Below are 19263 nucleotides of genomic sequence, written 5' to 3' on the forward strand. Positions count from 1 at the left end.
ACCAAAATCTTAAGGGCAATGAACATAAAGAAAAATTTGCATTTTGCGTTGTTAAACTCAACCACTTATTTCAGTAGAGCTTCGAAAAATGAAAATAAAAAAAAGGGAAAATAAAAGTAAAAACCTTTTTTAGCATTTAATCGGGAAAATGTAAACACTATGAAATTAGTCTTAATACTAGCTTGTCAAAAGTTTAAGACCATACCAAAAAGATGTCCTAAACAGGGTAGGAATTGCCCAACAAGAGGTCTCAGTAGTGAGTTGCACGGTTGTCATAGCGAATAACTTCAAACATTCGCTTTGACATGGTCTCTATAAGCGTTTGCAGAAGGCTGGCTGAAATGTTATTCCAAGTGGTGAAGATGGCTCCACGAAGATCATACACTGTTTAAAATTGACGTCCATTTCTATAGACTTCCCATCCAATTCACCCCAAACATTTTTAATGGGGTTCAGTTCGGGCGAACTCGCTGTATGGTCCAAAAGAATCACATTATTCGCCATGAAAAAGTCCTTTATCCTGCGGGCATTGTGGATTGCAGCGTTGTTCTGCGGAAAGATCCAGTCATTTCCACACAAGCGAGGGCCTTCAGTCAATAAGGATGCTCTCTCCAACATGCCAGTGTAGCCAGCTGCTGTTTAACCCAGATTATTATGGAACCTTCTCCACTATGTAGTGTGTAAAAAATGTCTCCGGTGGGATACCCTTATCGTGCCGGTAATGTTGGAAGCCATCTGGACCATCCAGGTCAATTTTTTCTCATAAGAGAACAAAAACTTCTTCCACTTTTCTACGTCTCATGTTTGGTGCTTCTCAACAAAGTTTAACCGAGCTGTTTCGTGGTGTTGAAGGAGGTGTGGCCTTTGAAAACGTTTACATTTTTTAAAGCCTTTGCTCGTAGATACCGTCTTATTGTTCTTGAACGGCATTCTGCGTCCGTAAGGGCCTTAATCTGGTTCGACAATTGGCTGGTGTTTTGTCGGACAACCCGTCGAATCCTCCTGCTCAACGCCGGCGAAATTTTCTTGTGCCGACCACTTGAAATTCTCGTTTCATATCCCTCAGGATCTTTTAAGAAATTTCCAACAGCAGCTTTACTACGCCCAATCTCACCAGCGATGGTACGTTGAGAGAGACTCTGCTTTTGCAGCTCGATAATTCTACCACGTTTAAACTCTGTTCACTTTTTAGCCTTTGCTATGTTTCTACCCAATGTAACACAGGAAGTGTCAGTGGGAGATGTTGACAACGCTAATGCTTGAATACAAATTACTAAATTTCGTTACGTGTTCACCGATTTACGCTTTGTTTTAGTATGGTCTTAAACTTTTGACCAGCTAATATTTCGGCTAATTTCATTGTATTCATATTTTTCCTACTAAATTCTAAAAAATGTTTTTTATTTTTATTTTCCCTTTTCTTATTTTCATCTTTTGAATCCCCACTCAAATAAGTGGTTGAGTCTAACAACGCAAAATGCATATTTTTTCTTTATGTTCATTGGCCTTAAGCTTTTGGCCAGCAGTGTGTATATATATATATACATGATATAAATGAGGAACAAATATTACTAAGTAAGTATAATTTCAGATAGGGCTCGAAAAATTCTAGCTGTATATGTTTTTATATATTTTAAACAGAGAACATGGCAGATTTGTGCAGGTGGCGTAGTATCGAGCGGCGTCTGCATCATACTATTCAATAGCAAACAAGGAGGGGTACGTTAAGAAAGTTTGATATGTTATGAACCTAAATAGTCACAATATAGGTTAAAGTGTAAAATGTAATATAAAATACTATTATACAGTAATATTAATAAGTTTATTGCGGCGACATTGTACATTGTATTTATTAAGCACGACAATCGACTTAATGTGCGCTTAAGAAGTTGTAAATTGCAGAGTTGCGCCGTTGAGACTCCAGTTTAAAGCCACTTATCCACAGCATTTCAAAATGTAATGTGGGATGACGGTGTAGTCAGACTTCAGTTGCTCAATTACTGTAACTATTTAATAGCAAGCGCCTGTAACTTAATGTTCCCAGAAATAGTACTAATAACAGGTACAGTAGTACATAGTGCTATGTACTACTAGTAAATTAATATTGTATCACGAAGTTAAGGAATTTTTTAAACTTGTGTGAAGTATTACGGTTTCCAGTACTGATACCATAGTTATATTAATAATAATAAGGCTTTATACTGACACTATGATAATAGAAAGTAGATTAAGTATCTTGTAAGTAAAAGAGCAACATTATGTAAAAAAAAAGTACCAGGAAGTACTGAAAAGTTGTTTTTTAAATCAGTACACTTTGAATATTGAATAATTTGGAATGTCTTAGATATCTTAAAGGTTTTTTAATCTTTTTCATGTAATTTTCGTGCATTTTGCAAACATTCAAACGTTTAGTTTTAAAGAATTTATCATGAGATCTAAAAACTGTTTTCTGTTGCCTTTCTGGAAATTGCATTTTGATTATACTTTTGCTATTAATTTGAGTTTAGAAACTTATTTTGAATAGAGGTTACTGCTGAACTAACTAAACATGTTTTCAACTAAGCATATTTACCATGTTTGCCAGTGTGTAAGATACTTTTTACTCTTAAAACAGTGCCTGATTTTATCCCTTATACACAGGTTCAGTATATTTAACCAAAACTGTGTATATTTCTTTCTTTTTTTGTTTGGTTTTAATATGTGCACCAACATCATTCTGCTTACTGCATCACAATAACATATTTGTAATTGTAACATTTGTCTCGATTCTTCATGCTAGTTGCAATTCAGATAATTTTGAATTGAAATGTATTAGTTTCGTCTTTCAAACTAAAATATTGCTAATATCATATAAAAACAAATTAGTTTCTTTAATGAGAACTAATTTTGTAAACATTTTTTATAGCACATCTATATCTTAAGGTTTTGTATTTTTTGTAATATAAAAGAAGTTTAATTGTGATTAAAACTTTCTAAAGTTGATTACATGTTTGTGACTTAAGTTATGCCACATTAAGCTGTCTGTAATGCAACATTTGAAGAGCATAAAAAATTACACTTGTGATTGTATTGATTACTCCAAAGTGCAGGGTAGTACAGTTTAAAAAATTACTTCTATGAATTTATTTACAGAAGTAACTTCCTAAACTTACTTGACAATAGAAGTCATCCTATATACTGAACCTCAAAGAAAGACAATTTGTTTTAAAACATTCAGGATTGTATTATACATTGGTAAATATAGTATAAGAAACTAAAAAAATGTTTGTTTGGATGTTTGTATGAACATCAAATGATGATATATTATGATAAATATTTAGAGATGAGATTGTTGAAAAATAACAAGGTTAAAGGATTTGATGCAGAACTTTTCTCTTCATAGTAATGTAGATTTTGTTTGATTAATTTTGCCAGTTATACAGTAATGCTGGAAAGAACTAATACATGATCAAAATGTACCTTTAACAGAGAGGTATTTCTGTTAACAAACAAACTTGTACATGAGTATTCAAAGGTTGTATCTATATGTATCAACGCTAATATTTTTATTTTGTTTTCAAATACCCTAGTCGAACAGCAATAAGTTTATATACTTACAATGATAAAATCCATGATTTGGTTTCCTGTGATGGACATAACTTGCACCATCAGAACTCCAGTTAAACTCACTGTTTTAAAGAAAGTTTTTAAAAGGTTTTTGTGACATAATAGAATAAAAGTTCTCCATAATAAAAATAATGGATCTACCTCTGCTATATATAGTAGTCAACTCCATCTAACTGTGTACCAGTGATAGATTAAGACCTCATAGAAGTTGTGTGTGAGGTTTTGATATATATGACACACATTTTTCTATTAATAGACCCCATATGTATCAGGCTCTTAAACCACAGTCAAATACTCTGCTTACGGCTTCAGATAACTATCAGTTATAATTTGTGAATACTTTTTCATTTTTCTATATCATCAATATATCTTGTAATGTTTTGTGCAAAAAAAAAAAAATTCAAATTTATGTAACCACATATATTATACTCATGAAATAAAAATTTATTTTCATATTTTTGACCACTCAGTATGGTTGAAATAACATTCGTTACATGATCAGATTTTTCTGGCATTTTAATATTATTATCAAATTTTGAGATATTATAGTTCAGGTTGTTATCTAAATGAATAGTCTCAAAACTGACTCCTTAGGAATATCATTAGTCACTGACTTCTAATCATAAATATGCCTTTTAATCATTACCTCATGTTTATCAGATCAATTCTTCTAGCTATTTTTTAACTTTTCTAATAGTTTCAGAATAACTTTTTTTTAACCATTTTTAATAAATACCATTTAGCGAGGTTTCATCATCCAAAACAGCTCTAACGTGCTACATGGGACCACAATGTAGTTCTAAAAGTACATGAGTACACGATCTTCTAAAACCATTGTGGTTACTAAATACCATCTTTTTTTAGTACTTTACCAAATGAACTGTGGTTCTAAAACCCCCTTACTAAAAATAAAGTAGGCCTGTAAATTCCTAGTACTCTTTTGATCTTATTCTTTTTAAATATGATGAATGACATTATCAGTCTTCTGATTATCAGGAATCTGTAAGATTTTAGTGATCTTTAAAAGATAATGTTGAATACTTATAACACCATATTTAGGTTACTCAAGAGCTTTAAGAACCAGAAGAAGAGTTTTACCTTTCAGAAACATTAGTTTTCAATGGATATTAATGCTTGTAATTAATGCTACGTATATATATTTTTTGGGCCTGGCATGGCCAAGCGTATTGAGGCATGCGACTCGTAACCTGAGGGTCGCGGGTTCGCATCCCCGTCGCACTAAACATGCTCGCTCTTTCAGCTGTGGGGGCGTTATAATGTGACCGTCAATCCCACTATTCGTTGGTAAAAGAGTAGCCCAAGAGTTAGCGGTGGGTGGTGATGACTAGCTGCCTTCCCTCTAGTCTTACACTGGTAAATTAGGGATGGCTAGCACAGTTAGCCCTCAAGTAGATTTGTGCGAAATTCAAAAACAAACAAACAAAATATATATTTTTCTTCTTTAAACAAAGAAACATGGGTTATCTGTTTGTTTTTCAATATTAAAAACTAATAAATATTAAAGTCCTACATTCTTTTTTTTTCCATAAAAGTATTAGTTTTAGCAAATGGTCTAACATTGAAAAATATCCATAATATTGAGAAAGGTAAGGTCATATGTGTCCTTAAGAAGAACTTTATTTAGAGTGTGTTTAGCATACACACAAAAGAAAAACTCTGCATTGAGTGAGCCTTGTATAGGTTGTCTTGAAACTGCTGTGTATACTAATGTCATAATGTGCAAATTTTTGTTTGACCAGTTGGTATGGTAATTGACAACTTTGAATTGCCCAAGAGAAAAGGGTTAAATATATCCATGCAACTCTTAACATGTTGGGAGAAAAAATTATTTTGTTTATTTGTAATTTAGCACAAAGCTACACAATGGGTTAACTGTGCTTTGCCCACCACAGGTATCGAAACTTGTATTTTAGTATTGTAAGTCTCCAGACATACTGGACAGCAATTCTTGATGACAAGAAACCCACTTGAAATAAGAATATACCTCAGAATGGCTGGTATGGGTATTAACACGTTTATTATTAAAGGAGAGAACAATGTTTCAATCTTCCTAGATCATCTTCAGGTTAACAAAGAGAGAATTTGTAAGTGACCATTGCCGAGCTCATGTATTAGGGATGAAAGTATAAATAGATATGGGAATGTAGGGGGTGTTGATTGTAGCAAGGCCTTTTTATCTTCACCTTAGTACTAAAGTAATTGGAATGTTAAACAACTTTTGATAATTTTAGGTAATACATTTGAAAATAAAGTGAATGGTAAAATACAACTCTTTACCTATGGAAAAAAATAAAACTGAAGTTGATTGTTTTGAAATAAAATTGGTCATTAAACTTATGAAGTTAAGTAGTCAAAGCTCAAAGTAAGTGAAAGGTAAAAAAATAATAATCTGATGTTTATGGTTGACCATTTATTTTTCTGTTGTTTTAGGACAATAACTTCTTGTGATGAAAATTGTTATGAAGTATGGCTGATACAAAAGTTAAAATAACAATAGAGGAAACTGTCAGTTGTGCCAAAGAATACGAGAAACAACTACAGGACCTTCTCTTGAAGCTGGATGAAGCTGAAACTCAGGTGTGACTAGCTTTATACCAAGTGTCTGTTTTTAGACAGATATTGTATGTACAGTCAATAATTGACAGATCTCTTTCACCTTCAGGTATACTTATTTGGAAGTATATTCAGTAGTGCTAAAAATCATATTGCTTCACATACGGATCTGTTTATTATTCATCACACACACACAGTACTGTAAAATACATATGTTAAATGAAGGTAATGTTTGCAGTGGTTTTTTTTTTAATACAGAATGATACACATATGCATTTATGAAGATTTGACATCAGAATGAAAAACACTGTTCCTGATGTAACACTAGGAATTTTGATATAGTATGTAATTATAGCTACAACAATTATATATACAGTTGTGTCAATGCAACGTGTTGTATCTCCATCATAACCTTTTACTTTCCCTTTCAGTATAATACCCACCAGCACATTTTTTTTTCAACCCATCTATCTGTTCAATGTTGATCATGTAATCACCACTTTTGGTACATCATACATTTAAGCCAATGAGAAGATCTTAGCCAGTTGGTCACTTCAATGATGGTTTCTTCTTAGTTTACATAAATATTTACTAGTTCTGTATCTGTGAGTTGGCTTTAAATCTTCCTAATCATAATTTTTCATAAAAAACCCATTAAGTCAATAAAAACAGTTTTTATTCTTACTGAGAAGTAGGAACCCGTTTAATGACATAGTGTGATGATTCAGATTGGAGAGTGTACAAGCTAACTCTCTGAAAACAGATAAAATAACATTATCTTCAATATAGATGTCTTTTTCACAATATTTATCTAGTCAAGATGTTATGTAAAAATTAGTCAGAACTGTATTATGTTCAGAATATTATTGGAGGATTGAAGAATTTATGAGTCACAAAATCATATTTGAGTGTTAAATTATTTTTTGGGTGAAATGCAATTTTAAAATATTTTTACCTCGTGCACCAATCTTCTCTATGCTTATTTCATTGGTTTTTAACTTTCAAGTTACATGGGACAGCCTCTCATCATTTTAGAAACCTAGGTGTCACCACAATTGTACCATACTGTCAGATAAAGTATCTGTATTAGGCCATAGTGGAATGTGTATCATGGCCATTAATAAATATGTGGAGATAATTTGCATAATTATAAAATTTTTGGCTCAAACCACTGACATTATATTATGATATGCAGCATGTTGGTATTAAAGTGAATATGATTTTAAAATAAAACTAATTATATGGCAACTTAGATAGCACACTTGATTTCATAGAGATTTCACATTTTGTAATATACATACAATTACATATTCTGATGTCAGGTCTTACATTTCATGGTAAATACTGATGGCATGTTATATAATGTATTTTGTCCAATTTCAACCACTAAAAAAGATATCATAATTAAATAAGATGTCTCATTTGAAACCATTGTAATTCACACTGAATTTATCACTTTTCATTAGAAAATACTAAAATTCTTATTTACATTCCTATTAGCCATCACAAACATTAAAACTAAGCAGTATTTGGCAAGTTAGTGTAAATTTAACCAGGTTCTGATAGGAAACTTCTGTGGTGGTCCTTCTCAGATCATTTATCTTAGACAAGATTGTGCCAGCCACTCTTATATTTTATAGAAAAGGTTCCCCATTTCCATTTATGAGGTTTGCATAATTTTAAATGGAAATTTATGATATAAATTTACACGTTTTTCTCAGTCTGTCTCTGTTTTATGTCGTCTGTTGTTGTTTTGCAATTTATCTGAAACATTAATGTAGTTTAGGTTTAATGTAAAATAGTGATAAATATGTTTTTGTATTTTGCCTCATTCTTCCTCATTAATTGCTCTGAATAATTTAGATATATGAGGCATTTCTCCCTGGTGTGGATAGATTTCTTACCACCTAATTTTTTTCTAGTAAAGTGAATTCTGTTATTTCACTGGGTCAAACAGAATCCACTGACTATTAAGTGTGCATGATTCAACTACATTCAGCTTCATCAGAACTGTATACTTTTAATGTATTTTGTATATCTACTTGTGCTTCATAGTATCATTCACCTTAACATCACTGTGGTGCTTTTCAGATTGATATGAAACCTAGGGTTTATTTCCATCTGTTTATTTATGTGCTGTATTTACTAGTTAGGATTTCATGGGCATTCACACACTTGACACTTATTTGTTTTATGCCTATTCTTGAAGTTGTGGAGGTTTGGATGTATCATTACATTAGTATGTAAAATTGTTTTAAAATCTGACACTGAATGTGAAAAAAGTTAAGTGATTGGTAACTAAGGATTTTTTACATCTGTAGTTGAAAAGGTCAGCAGAGGATGCCAAAGAATATATCAACCACTACTTTAAAGATCTGACTGAAAAACTACTCACTGCCATAAAACAGAGACAAGAAAATCTATCTAATGAGATTACTGTTAGGTGTGAAGAAAAGGTAAAGCCACTCTCTGAATGTCGTCACTTAATAGAAGATAAACTGGAGATAGCAGTGAATGTTTGCACGGAAGGTAGGGAATGTAAATTAATTAAGAAAAGATAGCCCACTGATCATGCTCAACTGTTATTGTGTGTATGTGTAGAATTTTGTGTATGCTTATAACAAACTTAACATTTATATATACTACTTTTAGAAATAATAAAAAATGTTTACTTTTTTATTGTGTGTACACACGCACACATACATAAATAAAGAAAATTTGAGATGTTTCCAGTAGTGGACAGATTTGTACCTTTCTGTATAGCAATAACTTTTATAATTAGAAATGACTTTTCAGTTACTTGTTTTTCTTTAAAACAAAATATCATTTGCCACACTTGTTAATTTGAAGAATTTTCAAGTTCAAGTTCAGACTACAATTCAGGAAATGTTGATAAGCTGCAGTTTTTTCTATGCTAGAACTCAACATTTATAGTAAAATAAAGCAACTGAATTGTAATAATTGTGGAATTTTGTAGTTTTTAAGAAAATAACACTGTTTTGCATAATTGCAGAAGTGTATGGAAGGTAATTGTTAATACAGCACCAGTTAGTGAATTGGTTTTTCCTTTATTACTTTCTATTTAAAAATTCAGTTTGTTATATTTTACCTCCAGACCAAAATCATCTCTGGACATATGATTGTGATGTTTATCAAGGAATGGTCAAAAGTGACCAATTTCAGGATAAAATACTTAAAAGTTAGATGCAGTTATCTGTTAGAATAATTTACATGTTGTGAAATAACAAGGTATGTTAGCCATAATGAAGAAGAAATGCATTTTCAATATTTGTCCATTTATATAACACAACTTAAACACATTTAAATTCAAAAATTTTATTAACATCAGTATCAAATATTTTTATTTCTGGGTAACTCTATCAGTCATTTACAGTATACTTTTTAATTTTGGAAACTTGTCCACATAACCAATAACAACCTGTAGCATCTTTTATATCCCTACAACTTAGCTAATCTCGTGGCTTTTCTTTATTCTCAAGATTTTACACATTTTAGCAAACACCAGTGATTCTGATGTTGATGTGTAATCACAATGACCCTTCACTATATATTCTAGTACTGAGGTGAGAGGGTCTTCTTGGAAAGTTTCTACCTGAACAACTTGCCTTCTCTGTGATTAAGGCATACAGTCATGTTTTCCATATATAGCAGTCCATGAGAGGGGAGAGAGAATGTTGTAAGTTGAGGGGTGCCTGTATAATTACAGTACATTATTTTGACTTGGAATTCATGGAGACTGGAAGCCCTGAAATAATTAATTCAGAGTCGGTTGGCTCATCAATTGTGGTTGAAGTTAGACATCTTTAACTGTATGTTATTTTACAGAGTTCCATTCATAATATAATTAAACAACCTAGTTAAAAATGTATGTTGGTAAGCTTGGAATTAAAATATAGTGAATAATTCAAAGTTCCATTTCTCAGTTTTAAAAGGAGATATTACATAAACTCTTATTCTTCATTATATCATTTGTGCTCTGAATTGGTATTATAGACTTTTTTTTTCTACCCTTGTATGGTCTTCTGAGAGTCCCACCAATTATACACTCATACTTGACAAGCCAGAATATAAATTTCCTGAATCCAAGCTTCATGGTTTGCTGAGATGTAATAAACCATTCAAACCAACATGCCACCTCTAATCCATCTTTCAAAAAAAAAATCAATAATTCTCTCTGACATTTGCTTTTGGACTATTTATGAACAATAAAAAGAGAGAAGATTGCTCTTTACAATACTAGTTGGGAGACTAGCTCGTTTTGGTGCTCATAATTATGTGTTTGGCTCTAGTTTCATGTTTCAGTGACTGTATTTTTCTGCTCCAAGCAGAAAATTAATTTTTAACCCATTTATTGCTTAGTTAGAAAAACCTTTTAAATTGCAGTTGCAGGATATCCTGATGTCTTGTATATGTTTTGTTTTCTAAAATGGATGTTTTAAAGGTTCAAGAATATTTATCTGAAGAAATAACTTACTGAAGAAAGCACAATTGTGGTTTACATTCAAAGGTTGTGTAGTTCATGCAATTTATTATTTTTTGATAAAAGAATCACTGCTTTAGTAGGTTCTAACTACAAATATAAAACCATTAATTTACAAGCAATGAATGTGAAAAGGTTAACAATTGAAACTTTGAAGATAAGAATCATATAAGGAAAATTATAAATCTGAATAAAATGATATTGTTCATTTTATTTCCCATTTTTCAACTTTTCATTTCACTTTACATTAATCCTGATTGATGATGCCACAGCAGTTAGAGTTAGGGTAAACAAAATAGCAGAAAAAATATGTAAAGTTTTGCCAAAAATAACTATTTAACCTGTTCAGTGTCATAGATGAGATAACTCCTCCAAGCCGATTGGTAACACAGTGCTACGGACGAGTTAATTCGTTCTCAGTAATACCTAACTTCAATGCTAGATGATAGCACCATACATGAATTTGACCTACTTACAAATTGTTTCACTTTTGATCCAAAATGGTGTCACAAAAAACGTTACAAAATGAAGAAGTGTTAGAGTTGTATTGTAGCAGCTGAAATACTTGGCAGTCAACGAGTTAAAACTGTAAGTTAAAAAAGTATTCTTTAATATGAAAATCACCTTGCACTCAAACTGGGTTGAGTTAGACTGACTCACTAAATTTATACACAAATCTTTATTTAAAAATTCTGACTTTTTTTCTGTGTAAAATGGAATTTTCACATTTAACAAAATCTTGCCAAATTTTGTGAAGATATACTTAGTAAATTCATAATTATAGTAAATGTTAATTCTGTAATATGGCATTGGTTCAGTGGACAAACTCATACTAATAGGTTTAATTTAATGGGTGCTGTGGGCATTATCTAGTGCTGGTCTTGGGTATAATGTAAATGAAACTTGGGCATTGATTTTGGATTATTTATAACCAATAAATCAGACTTGTTAACCTTTTTCATTTTCAGCATCTCTTGCACCACCAGTTTCAAGATTGTATGGGATAAGATTCAAAAGGTAAATGGGAAAATGCATGTTCCTTTCCATTTTGGTTTTGCATCACAATGACCAAAAATTGGCTAACTCGATATTGCTAACACCCTTGAAGAGTGTTTTTCCACCATTCAGACATCTAGACCTTTTTCTTTACACTACTAATCAATTGCAAAGGCAAAAACTGAAAGAATTCCACTTTCTCTTTAACCTGATTCCCTTTTTAATTATAACAAATATATCACTCCAGTTGAATTCAAAATGGCTTTACATCAGTCTAACTGGATGATTTTCATTATTGGAAGAAACAACTTCCTTCTGGTCTCTCTTCCAATTATTTACTTATTGATTCTCTTGTTTATTTCCCCAATTCAAAGAACCTCCTTTCTGATATCCATCATGGTTTTTGCCATGGACCATCAGGTTTGACTTGAAACATCTGTTGAGGAAGCCTTTTCCAAGGAGAGTATCTTGTTTGTGCATTTTTTTTTTTTATCTTAAGAAGTCTTACACACCACCTGATAGTTTGGTATATTATGGGATCTCCATTCTTATGGATAAACTAGCAATTTCTCATATTTATTTCTAATAATTTTTTTTAGAAAGGCCATTTAGTGTTTGGTTAAGATCATTAATTTTCCAGTCTTTCATGTAGATGTTAAAGGTGTGTCTTTTGTTTAAAAAAATTTTGTTAGTAATGAGATAAATGAAGTTAATAAGCATCTTCCTCAGAAGGTTGTAAGCAGTGTTTATATTCATGACTTTCAGGTCTTTTGTCAGTCATTAAATATGAGTATATTTTAAATGGAATCTTTAAACTTTAAAATCTTAATAAGGTAAATGAATAGACCATTGTAAATGGATTTTCATTTTCATCATCAAAAACCATTTGTTTATATTTCTCCCACCAACAAGAAGTGTTACATTTTGAACCTGTATTTCATCTGGAAAGTGCATAGATTCCTGAAATGGCTGAGACTAAGTTTTTAAAACTTCCCTTTGATGATAACCTGTCATTTATTCCACACATATATGTACCTTAAATTCAAGTGTACAAGAATGCTGAAGGTTCAGCAATCTTTCATCTCTTCAGTAGAGGATAGATATTATGTACTGTAGTTCTGTTGTACACTCATTTGATCCACATATGATTACAGATTTCATGTTTACACACTGAAGAGATTGTGCATTATCAGAATTTTCCATTTTGCATAGGAGCTTTTTATTCTTCTCCAGTCCAGAGTTTGTACCCAGCGTTCTGTGAATCTCTGTTTTACATTTAATGTTTACTGCTACATTTGCAACATACCATGAAGCTCCAGTCAGTCTCAACATCCCAACTTGCAGTGTGTCTTTCATGCCTTGGTTGGTTATACATTTTGCAAATAGATGACCTTCTATCCTTTTGGTCTTCATATCCAGGCAAAGTTTGTTTAGAGGCCTGATATTGGATAATGCAGCTAAATCCAGTAATTAACCCTGTTTCTTCATGACTTTTCAATACATTACAATGTAGTCTTTCACTGAACCATCTCAAAATGTTCAGTAATCCTGACTGGAACTACCAACTTCTGTTTAGTGAGCACCTTTTGGAAAACATTCCATACCAGTTTTTACAGATAGCTTACAACTGCTTAGCAACAATTCTTAGTTCTCATGAATATTTACAAACAACTGTCCCATTTTATCTATGTTTATCAAGTTTAGAAACACTGGTTGTAAATTTGATAATGTGTTGTTGTATTAATATGCTTTTGAAGTGACAAGAGTTTCATATAAGACTTAAGTAATGATAATTGAAATGTCATCATTTTGACGTGTATTTGCTGAAACTTTGTGAAGTTCCATTAGTTTTTGAGTATACAAAATATCTTTTAAAATACAGAAATGTATTGTAGTATCAATAGTATACTATAATAGAAAACAAGAATGAAATTATTCTTATCAGATTTTTTCTTTTCAGGACAGCACTTTTTAATTGAAGAATGTGATATTTCCAGTGAAGATGTAAAAGTTCTGTGTGATAAATCACAGTATTTTGGAAGGTGAGGATTCTAAAACTCATCTGATTATGTATTTGATATTGCATGTGTTTTCCCAGCTTTGTCAATTCTTTGTTTATAAAATGTGTGCATATTTATTCTGAAATATAATTAGTACATAAGCAGAGTGTAAATGACATACACTCTAAACTTGAAGCACTTTTTCTTGAATGGGGTATGTCTCTTTGTAACATGTACTAATAGGTTATAAACACTTTTATGCAACAACAATAAAATACCTTGGGCTTTTGTTAAGAACCTCAGATTGTCAGTAGTGTACAAAAACTAGGGACTTTGTTTCCCACTTTAGTTATAGACTAATTGTTTTTTTATAGTTATTGAGTTTTTATTTGTGTATTAAGTGATATTAATCTGGTTAGATGCAAGTAGTTAAAGTTTATTTCACAATTTTAGTGGTTTCATATGAGAACTTCTTGACGTCTTTTCATTGGTTGAGTCCCTTGCATTAAATCAATCCCTGTGCATCATGAAAAGTTGCTATGCAGTGTAGCTTACATTGTAAAAAGGGTCTGGTGTAAGACTGTAATGTCCAAAGAACACACCCTTTACCCTGAATGTTTTCCATAATCTGTGTAGAATATAAAGATAATAGTTCTCAGTGTTCATATCAACAGTCTGATAGTACAATATTCTATTGGAGCTGTATCCACTGGTATGTTTTTGGAAGGAATAGCTTGAATATTTGTTTCATTCTCCAGCTGCTTAAGGTAAATAGTAATTGAAATTTTAAAAATCTAGAAAAACAATTAACTTTGAGCATGAAAAATATTACAAGTTTTTTAAACAGTAATGTTGCTGATATAGATAGAAACCTAGAAACTCATTAAAATGATTCATACATTTACATTTTACAGTATAGGTTAGAAGAAACTGTGCAAAATATATTCTGAGAAATCAACAAATCAAACAGCTTTCTGTACTAGTCCATGTTCGAGAGGCATTTGTTAACAGCTAGACTTTTGTGTTCCTTTATTGGTTTTCCTTTGTAGCTAGAACTAAGTAAGTTAATATTAAACATCTGTCCTGTTTCCTTAATAGGTTAACAACAGCATTACATATTGTTAAACTGTTATTAGTTCATTTCTGTTAAATTCTGATGTGGTTAAATGATCAAGATATTCAGCAGTTATTTTCTTTCAAAGAGTGAAAACATAATCAATATAAATGTGATCTAATCTTTTATAATGCAATCCTGTTCTAAGTCATATATACAGCCAGGTTTGTTTAGAAGGGTGCTTGCTTTCAGTCAATAACAATAAAGGCCTGTACAAATGTAGTTGACAAGAAGACAGCATATTTATATTATAGATTTAAAATATTTGTAGTTTTAAAAGTTTTTTACTACATAATATAATGTAGTATAACTTTTTATTATTTTAAAATTTACCTTTATTTTTTTTATTATGTAAAGTATGGTTTAGATGTATAACTTGTATCATGAAGGAAGTATTAAGCACCAATATACAAAATTCTTAAAGTAGGAGTTGTGTTTTACTAAAAATTAATTTTAATGACATTAAATAATACAAAAATACTTTTAAAATAGTTTTACATTCTCAGAGAGAGTGTATTTACAACAAAACGTGACGTGTTTTTTTAAATAATAGTCATACTGGTATGTATAAAAAGTTTTGGTTATTTATGCTTTAATAATAATGTTTTTTTAAAGTTTATAATAGGAAAGTTATTTCTGGAACACCCTGTAGCTCAGGTTAGAGCTGACTGTTCATCTATCCAAATATGTTGTTTTTACACAAATTTTAAAGGTTTATGACTGAAGGAAAGACTTTACATTATATGATTACTTAATACCTGCATTTGAAGTGTCATTTGAATATTTGCTCCAGTCATTGTCTTATCTTGCATATACAGGAGTTACAGAAATAAAGGAACATTCCCTTTCTTCTCATTGTGCACTAAACAAATGAATGTTGAATAAGTACATAAGTTTCTTGAACTTTTATATCGTATTTTTGTTTTTGGTTGTAATTATTCCAAATAGTGTCATGATTGGGTAATAACTATAAGTGTTTGCACATGAGGCCACTGTGGTACTACGATTCTTTGTAAGTCTTAAAGCAATGCAAATGCCGACACATGCTGTCCATTTCACAATACAGTTGCCAGAATGCATCTGAGTGGCATGATAAATGTTGTTAGTTAGAAACAATGTGACAGTTCTTAAAAAGCACAGGAAGCATTCAGTTCTAGCCAATAAAGAAATTGTCAGTCAATAGCCCAAAATATGTGATAACGTAAAGTATATACTGTATAGATATGTATAAACAAAAGCACACAATTTGTTGTGTATTTATAATACTTATTTAGAATAATGAACTAGGTAGAGTAACCACTTTATTTATCATTAAAACACCGGGAACTATGTGAGAGTTACTACTGTTCTACCAAAACTTGCTTTACTGATAATAAACGTACCAAAAAGTTAGATTATCTGTGTTCATTATTTTTATACTCCAGTGGGTCATAACTGGTCATTTTGTGTTTATAGTGACTTGCATGTAGTAATATTTAATTATTACTAGCTTTGAAAACTTTAATTGGAAAAGTTCTAATACTTTCTTGTTTTCATGTAACATTTCCTTTCAAAGTCTTATTAGTATTACATAATCAAGGTTATTTACAAATGCCAGATCAAATATCCAAAGTAGTAATTTCTGAGATCTATTTTGGTGCTTAATTTCTCCTTTAATTAGATTAAATACATGTTTTAAAAAATTCCAAACTCTTTAGTGTTGAAGTTTGCATCCCATTGGTGCTCTTCCAAATGTAATATATATTTTAGTTAATTACTTAATGGTTAACCTCATAAGTGTATAAAACCTACCCAGGAGTATTCATATATGACTGAAAGAGGTAACTTGTAAACTCTTTCACAAGTAAGTTATTTCATTCAGTTAATTGTGGACAATGTAGACAATTAGCTTGTTTTAATATACACAAATATTGTGGTTTTGAGAGGAACTCTTATGCCTTTTTTTCAACTTCACTTCAACTTTAACAAAGATGGCTAGCTGCCTGAATAATTCAAGTTAATTAGGATTTTTTTTTAAATTACTGAAAGTCAAAACCATTCAATAAAATGCTTAATCATTGTTTTCAGGCTATCCTTCTACATTTTCTTTGCAGAAATGAGTGAAATTATCTGTTTTTGAAGAAGTATAAGAAAGAGAAATTCACTTCTGATTCCAAATATGACTATAATATATAATATATTTTTAAAACTGATATTTGGTATTGTGTAATATTTAAGGAATAGAATTGTAGATAACAGATACTGTTCTTCATTCTCATTAGCTTGGTAGCAGGAATATATAACGTTTAAAACTAGTATGGCTTAATTAAATGAAAAATTAATAAATATGGTTTGTTTATCAAAGTAAAGAACATTTTTTACTGAGGTTGTCAATGTTAACAAGTCATTGATTTGTCTTGTGGTACACTAAGGAATTGTTATAATGCTTAGTGTTTTGTTTCTTATGAAAAAGTAGTTATCAGAGTTAACACTGAATGAAAATATGAAATATGTATTTTATGCACATTGATTGTAATGAGTAATAAGAATTAGTTTTTAATACTACTGTAAATAATAATGTTAGAGAACAGGTACATTTATGGTCTGCTTATGAGAGGCCTGGCATGGCCAGGTGGGTTAAGGCACTCGACTCATAATCCGAGGGTTGTAGGTTCGAATCCCCTTCTCACCAAACATGCTCTCCCTTTCAGCCGTGGGGGCATTATAATGTGATGGTAAATCCCACTATTTGTTGGTAAAAGAGTAGCCCAAGAGTTGGTGGTGGGTGATGATGACTAGCTGCCTTCCCTTTAGTCTTACACTGCTAAATTAGGACATCTAGTGCAGATAGCCCTCATGTAGTTTTGTGCAAAATTCGAAACAAGCCAAACTACACCTAATGAGACCTTTATCTGAGTTGAAGATACTTAGTTGAAAAGGCACACAGAGAAACATTTACATTTGTTTATTTTATATAATTGTGAAAAATAAATATTATTGCATGGTTGACTTTTGGTGTAGTTCAGCTAGTACTTGTTCACTTTCAGCCTTCCTGAAGTTCCTGCACCATCAGAAGTACCCCACTTTTCTGTGGATTTTAACTCTAATTTATATAAAGACCTCATGCAAGCTGTCCTGTCTGATGGAGTCATCTTAGTCCAAAATGCCATTGAAATCACTAATGTGGAGGAAAAACCAGGGGCTCTCATTGTTCATTGGAATGAGGTGAATTCTAAATATGATAATCCAAGAAGTTCTGTACCTTCAAATGAATTGTCTTCACTTGTTAATAAATGTTGTTGTAGTCTGTTACTTAAAGAAAAAAAGAAATCATGAGAGATTACACTGTGTAACACAAATTTTGTTCCTGGAAGGTATGTGTTATTTCATAATTGCTTATGTTGTAAAAGTACAGAAAATGGCCATTAATCCCTTCAAACTTTGCTTTTGGGACCTGGATAATGAAATTTAGAAATTAACCTTTTTTCTATGTAAAATCGAGCAAATTTGCACATTTTCATTTACATAAGGTCTGAATAAAGCAACAAATGAATCAAGATTTACATGCATTTATAATAAAGTTATACAAAAATGAACAAAAAATGTTTAGAAGCGAGTTGTTTCTTGAGATTTGCAACTGTAATGTAAATCACTTTCATGTATTAGCCCCCAAATATAGTCTACCATCATGTTTTTGTTATATGCTCCCAAGTCACAAAAGCAAAGTTTGAAGAGAAAATTAGGTCTTTTCCATTTACTTTAGGCACAAGCAATTGGGAAATAACACTTTCTGCCCAGGAACAAGAAAAAGTAAAACTTTTGTTATACAGTGTTATTCATTTCATTAGGAGTGTGAGTGCAGTTGAATAGGTTTCATTAATAATGAACTATTTTACTGTTGTGTCACCTAATTAAAGAAGCTAATTTTATTTTAATGCATGATTTAAGTACACTGTATTCTTAAACACACACAATTAAATATTATTTGATTCTAACCTTAGTAATAGTAAGCCTGTTTGCACATTATTCAGCCATTGACAAACAATGATTACATCAGAATATAAAAAATGTGTTAAAGCCATATTGAGAATGAATATTTCACCTGAAAAATATTGGAAGAATATCGTATAGTGTGTACTTCATACTTTTTCCCAAACATTCTGGGAAAAAATACATATTATATGTAGGTATTTATATATGCTTTTAACAAAAATATGTAATTTTAAAGGAATATAATTTGAACAGTATTAATTAGTGTATGTACCTTGACTGAATAGGTGGTAAATACACAATTTGATGTGTAAAACTGTGGATGAATTTAAGTTAATTGAAATATGTAAAGTTTTTAAAAATCTCTTAAAGCTGCTCAAACTTGCCCTTACTATTTATGATCTCATTTTGAATTTGCATGTTTTCTCATTACTCTTTATTTATATTCTAAAGAAAATCATGTTTTTAACTACTTTTTTCTGTATTATGTTTTCTTACTATGT

General features: G+C 31.1%; 1 protein-coding gene across 4 annotated transcripts in view; it reads left to right on the forward strand.

The window, feature by feature from the left end:
- The first annotated feature begins 1554 nt into the window (after positions 1–1554).
- Positions 1555–19263, forward strand: part of LOC143232046 (cytokine receptor-like factor 3) — a 31186-nt gene continuing 13477 nt past the window's right edge. Inside the window, exons 1-5 of one of the 4 annotated variants that reach the window (XM_076467059.1) lie at positions 1555–1575; positions 6058–6204; positions 8502–8709; positions 13638–13719; positions 17818–17995. In XM_076467059.1, the coding sequence (XP_076323174.1) occupies positions 6094–6204; positions 8502–8709; positions 13638–13719; positions 17818–17995 (579 nt within the window). In that variant the 5' untranslated portion in view covers positions 1555–1575; positions 6058–6093. The other 3 variants (XM_076467056.1, XM_076467057.1, XM_076467058.1) reach the window with 3 other exon arrangements.

This window comes from Tachypleus tridentatus, chromosome 11 (assembly GCF_004210375.1).
Source record: "Tachypleus tridentatus isolate NWPU-2018 chromosome 11, ASM421037v1, whole genome shotgun sequence".
NCBI lineage: Eukaryota > Metazoa > Arthropoda > Merostomata > Xiphosura > Limulidae > Tachypleus > Tachypleus tridentatus.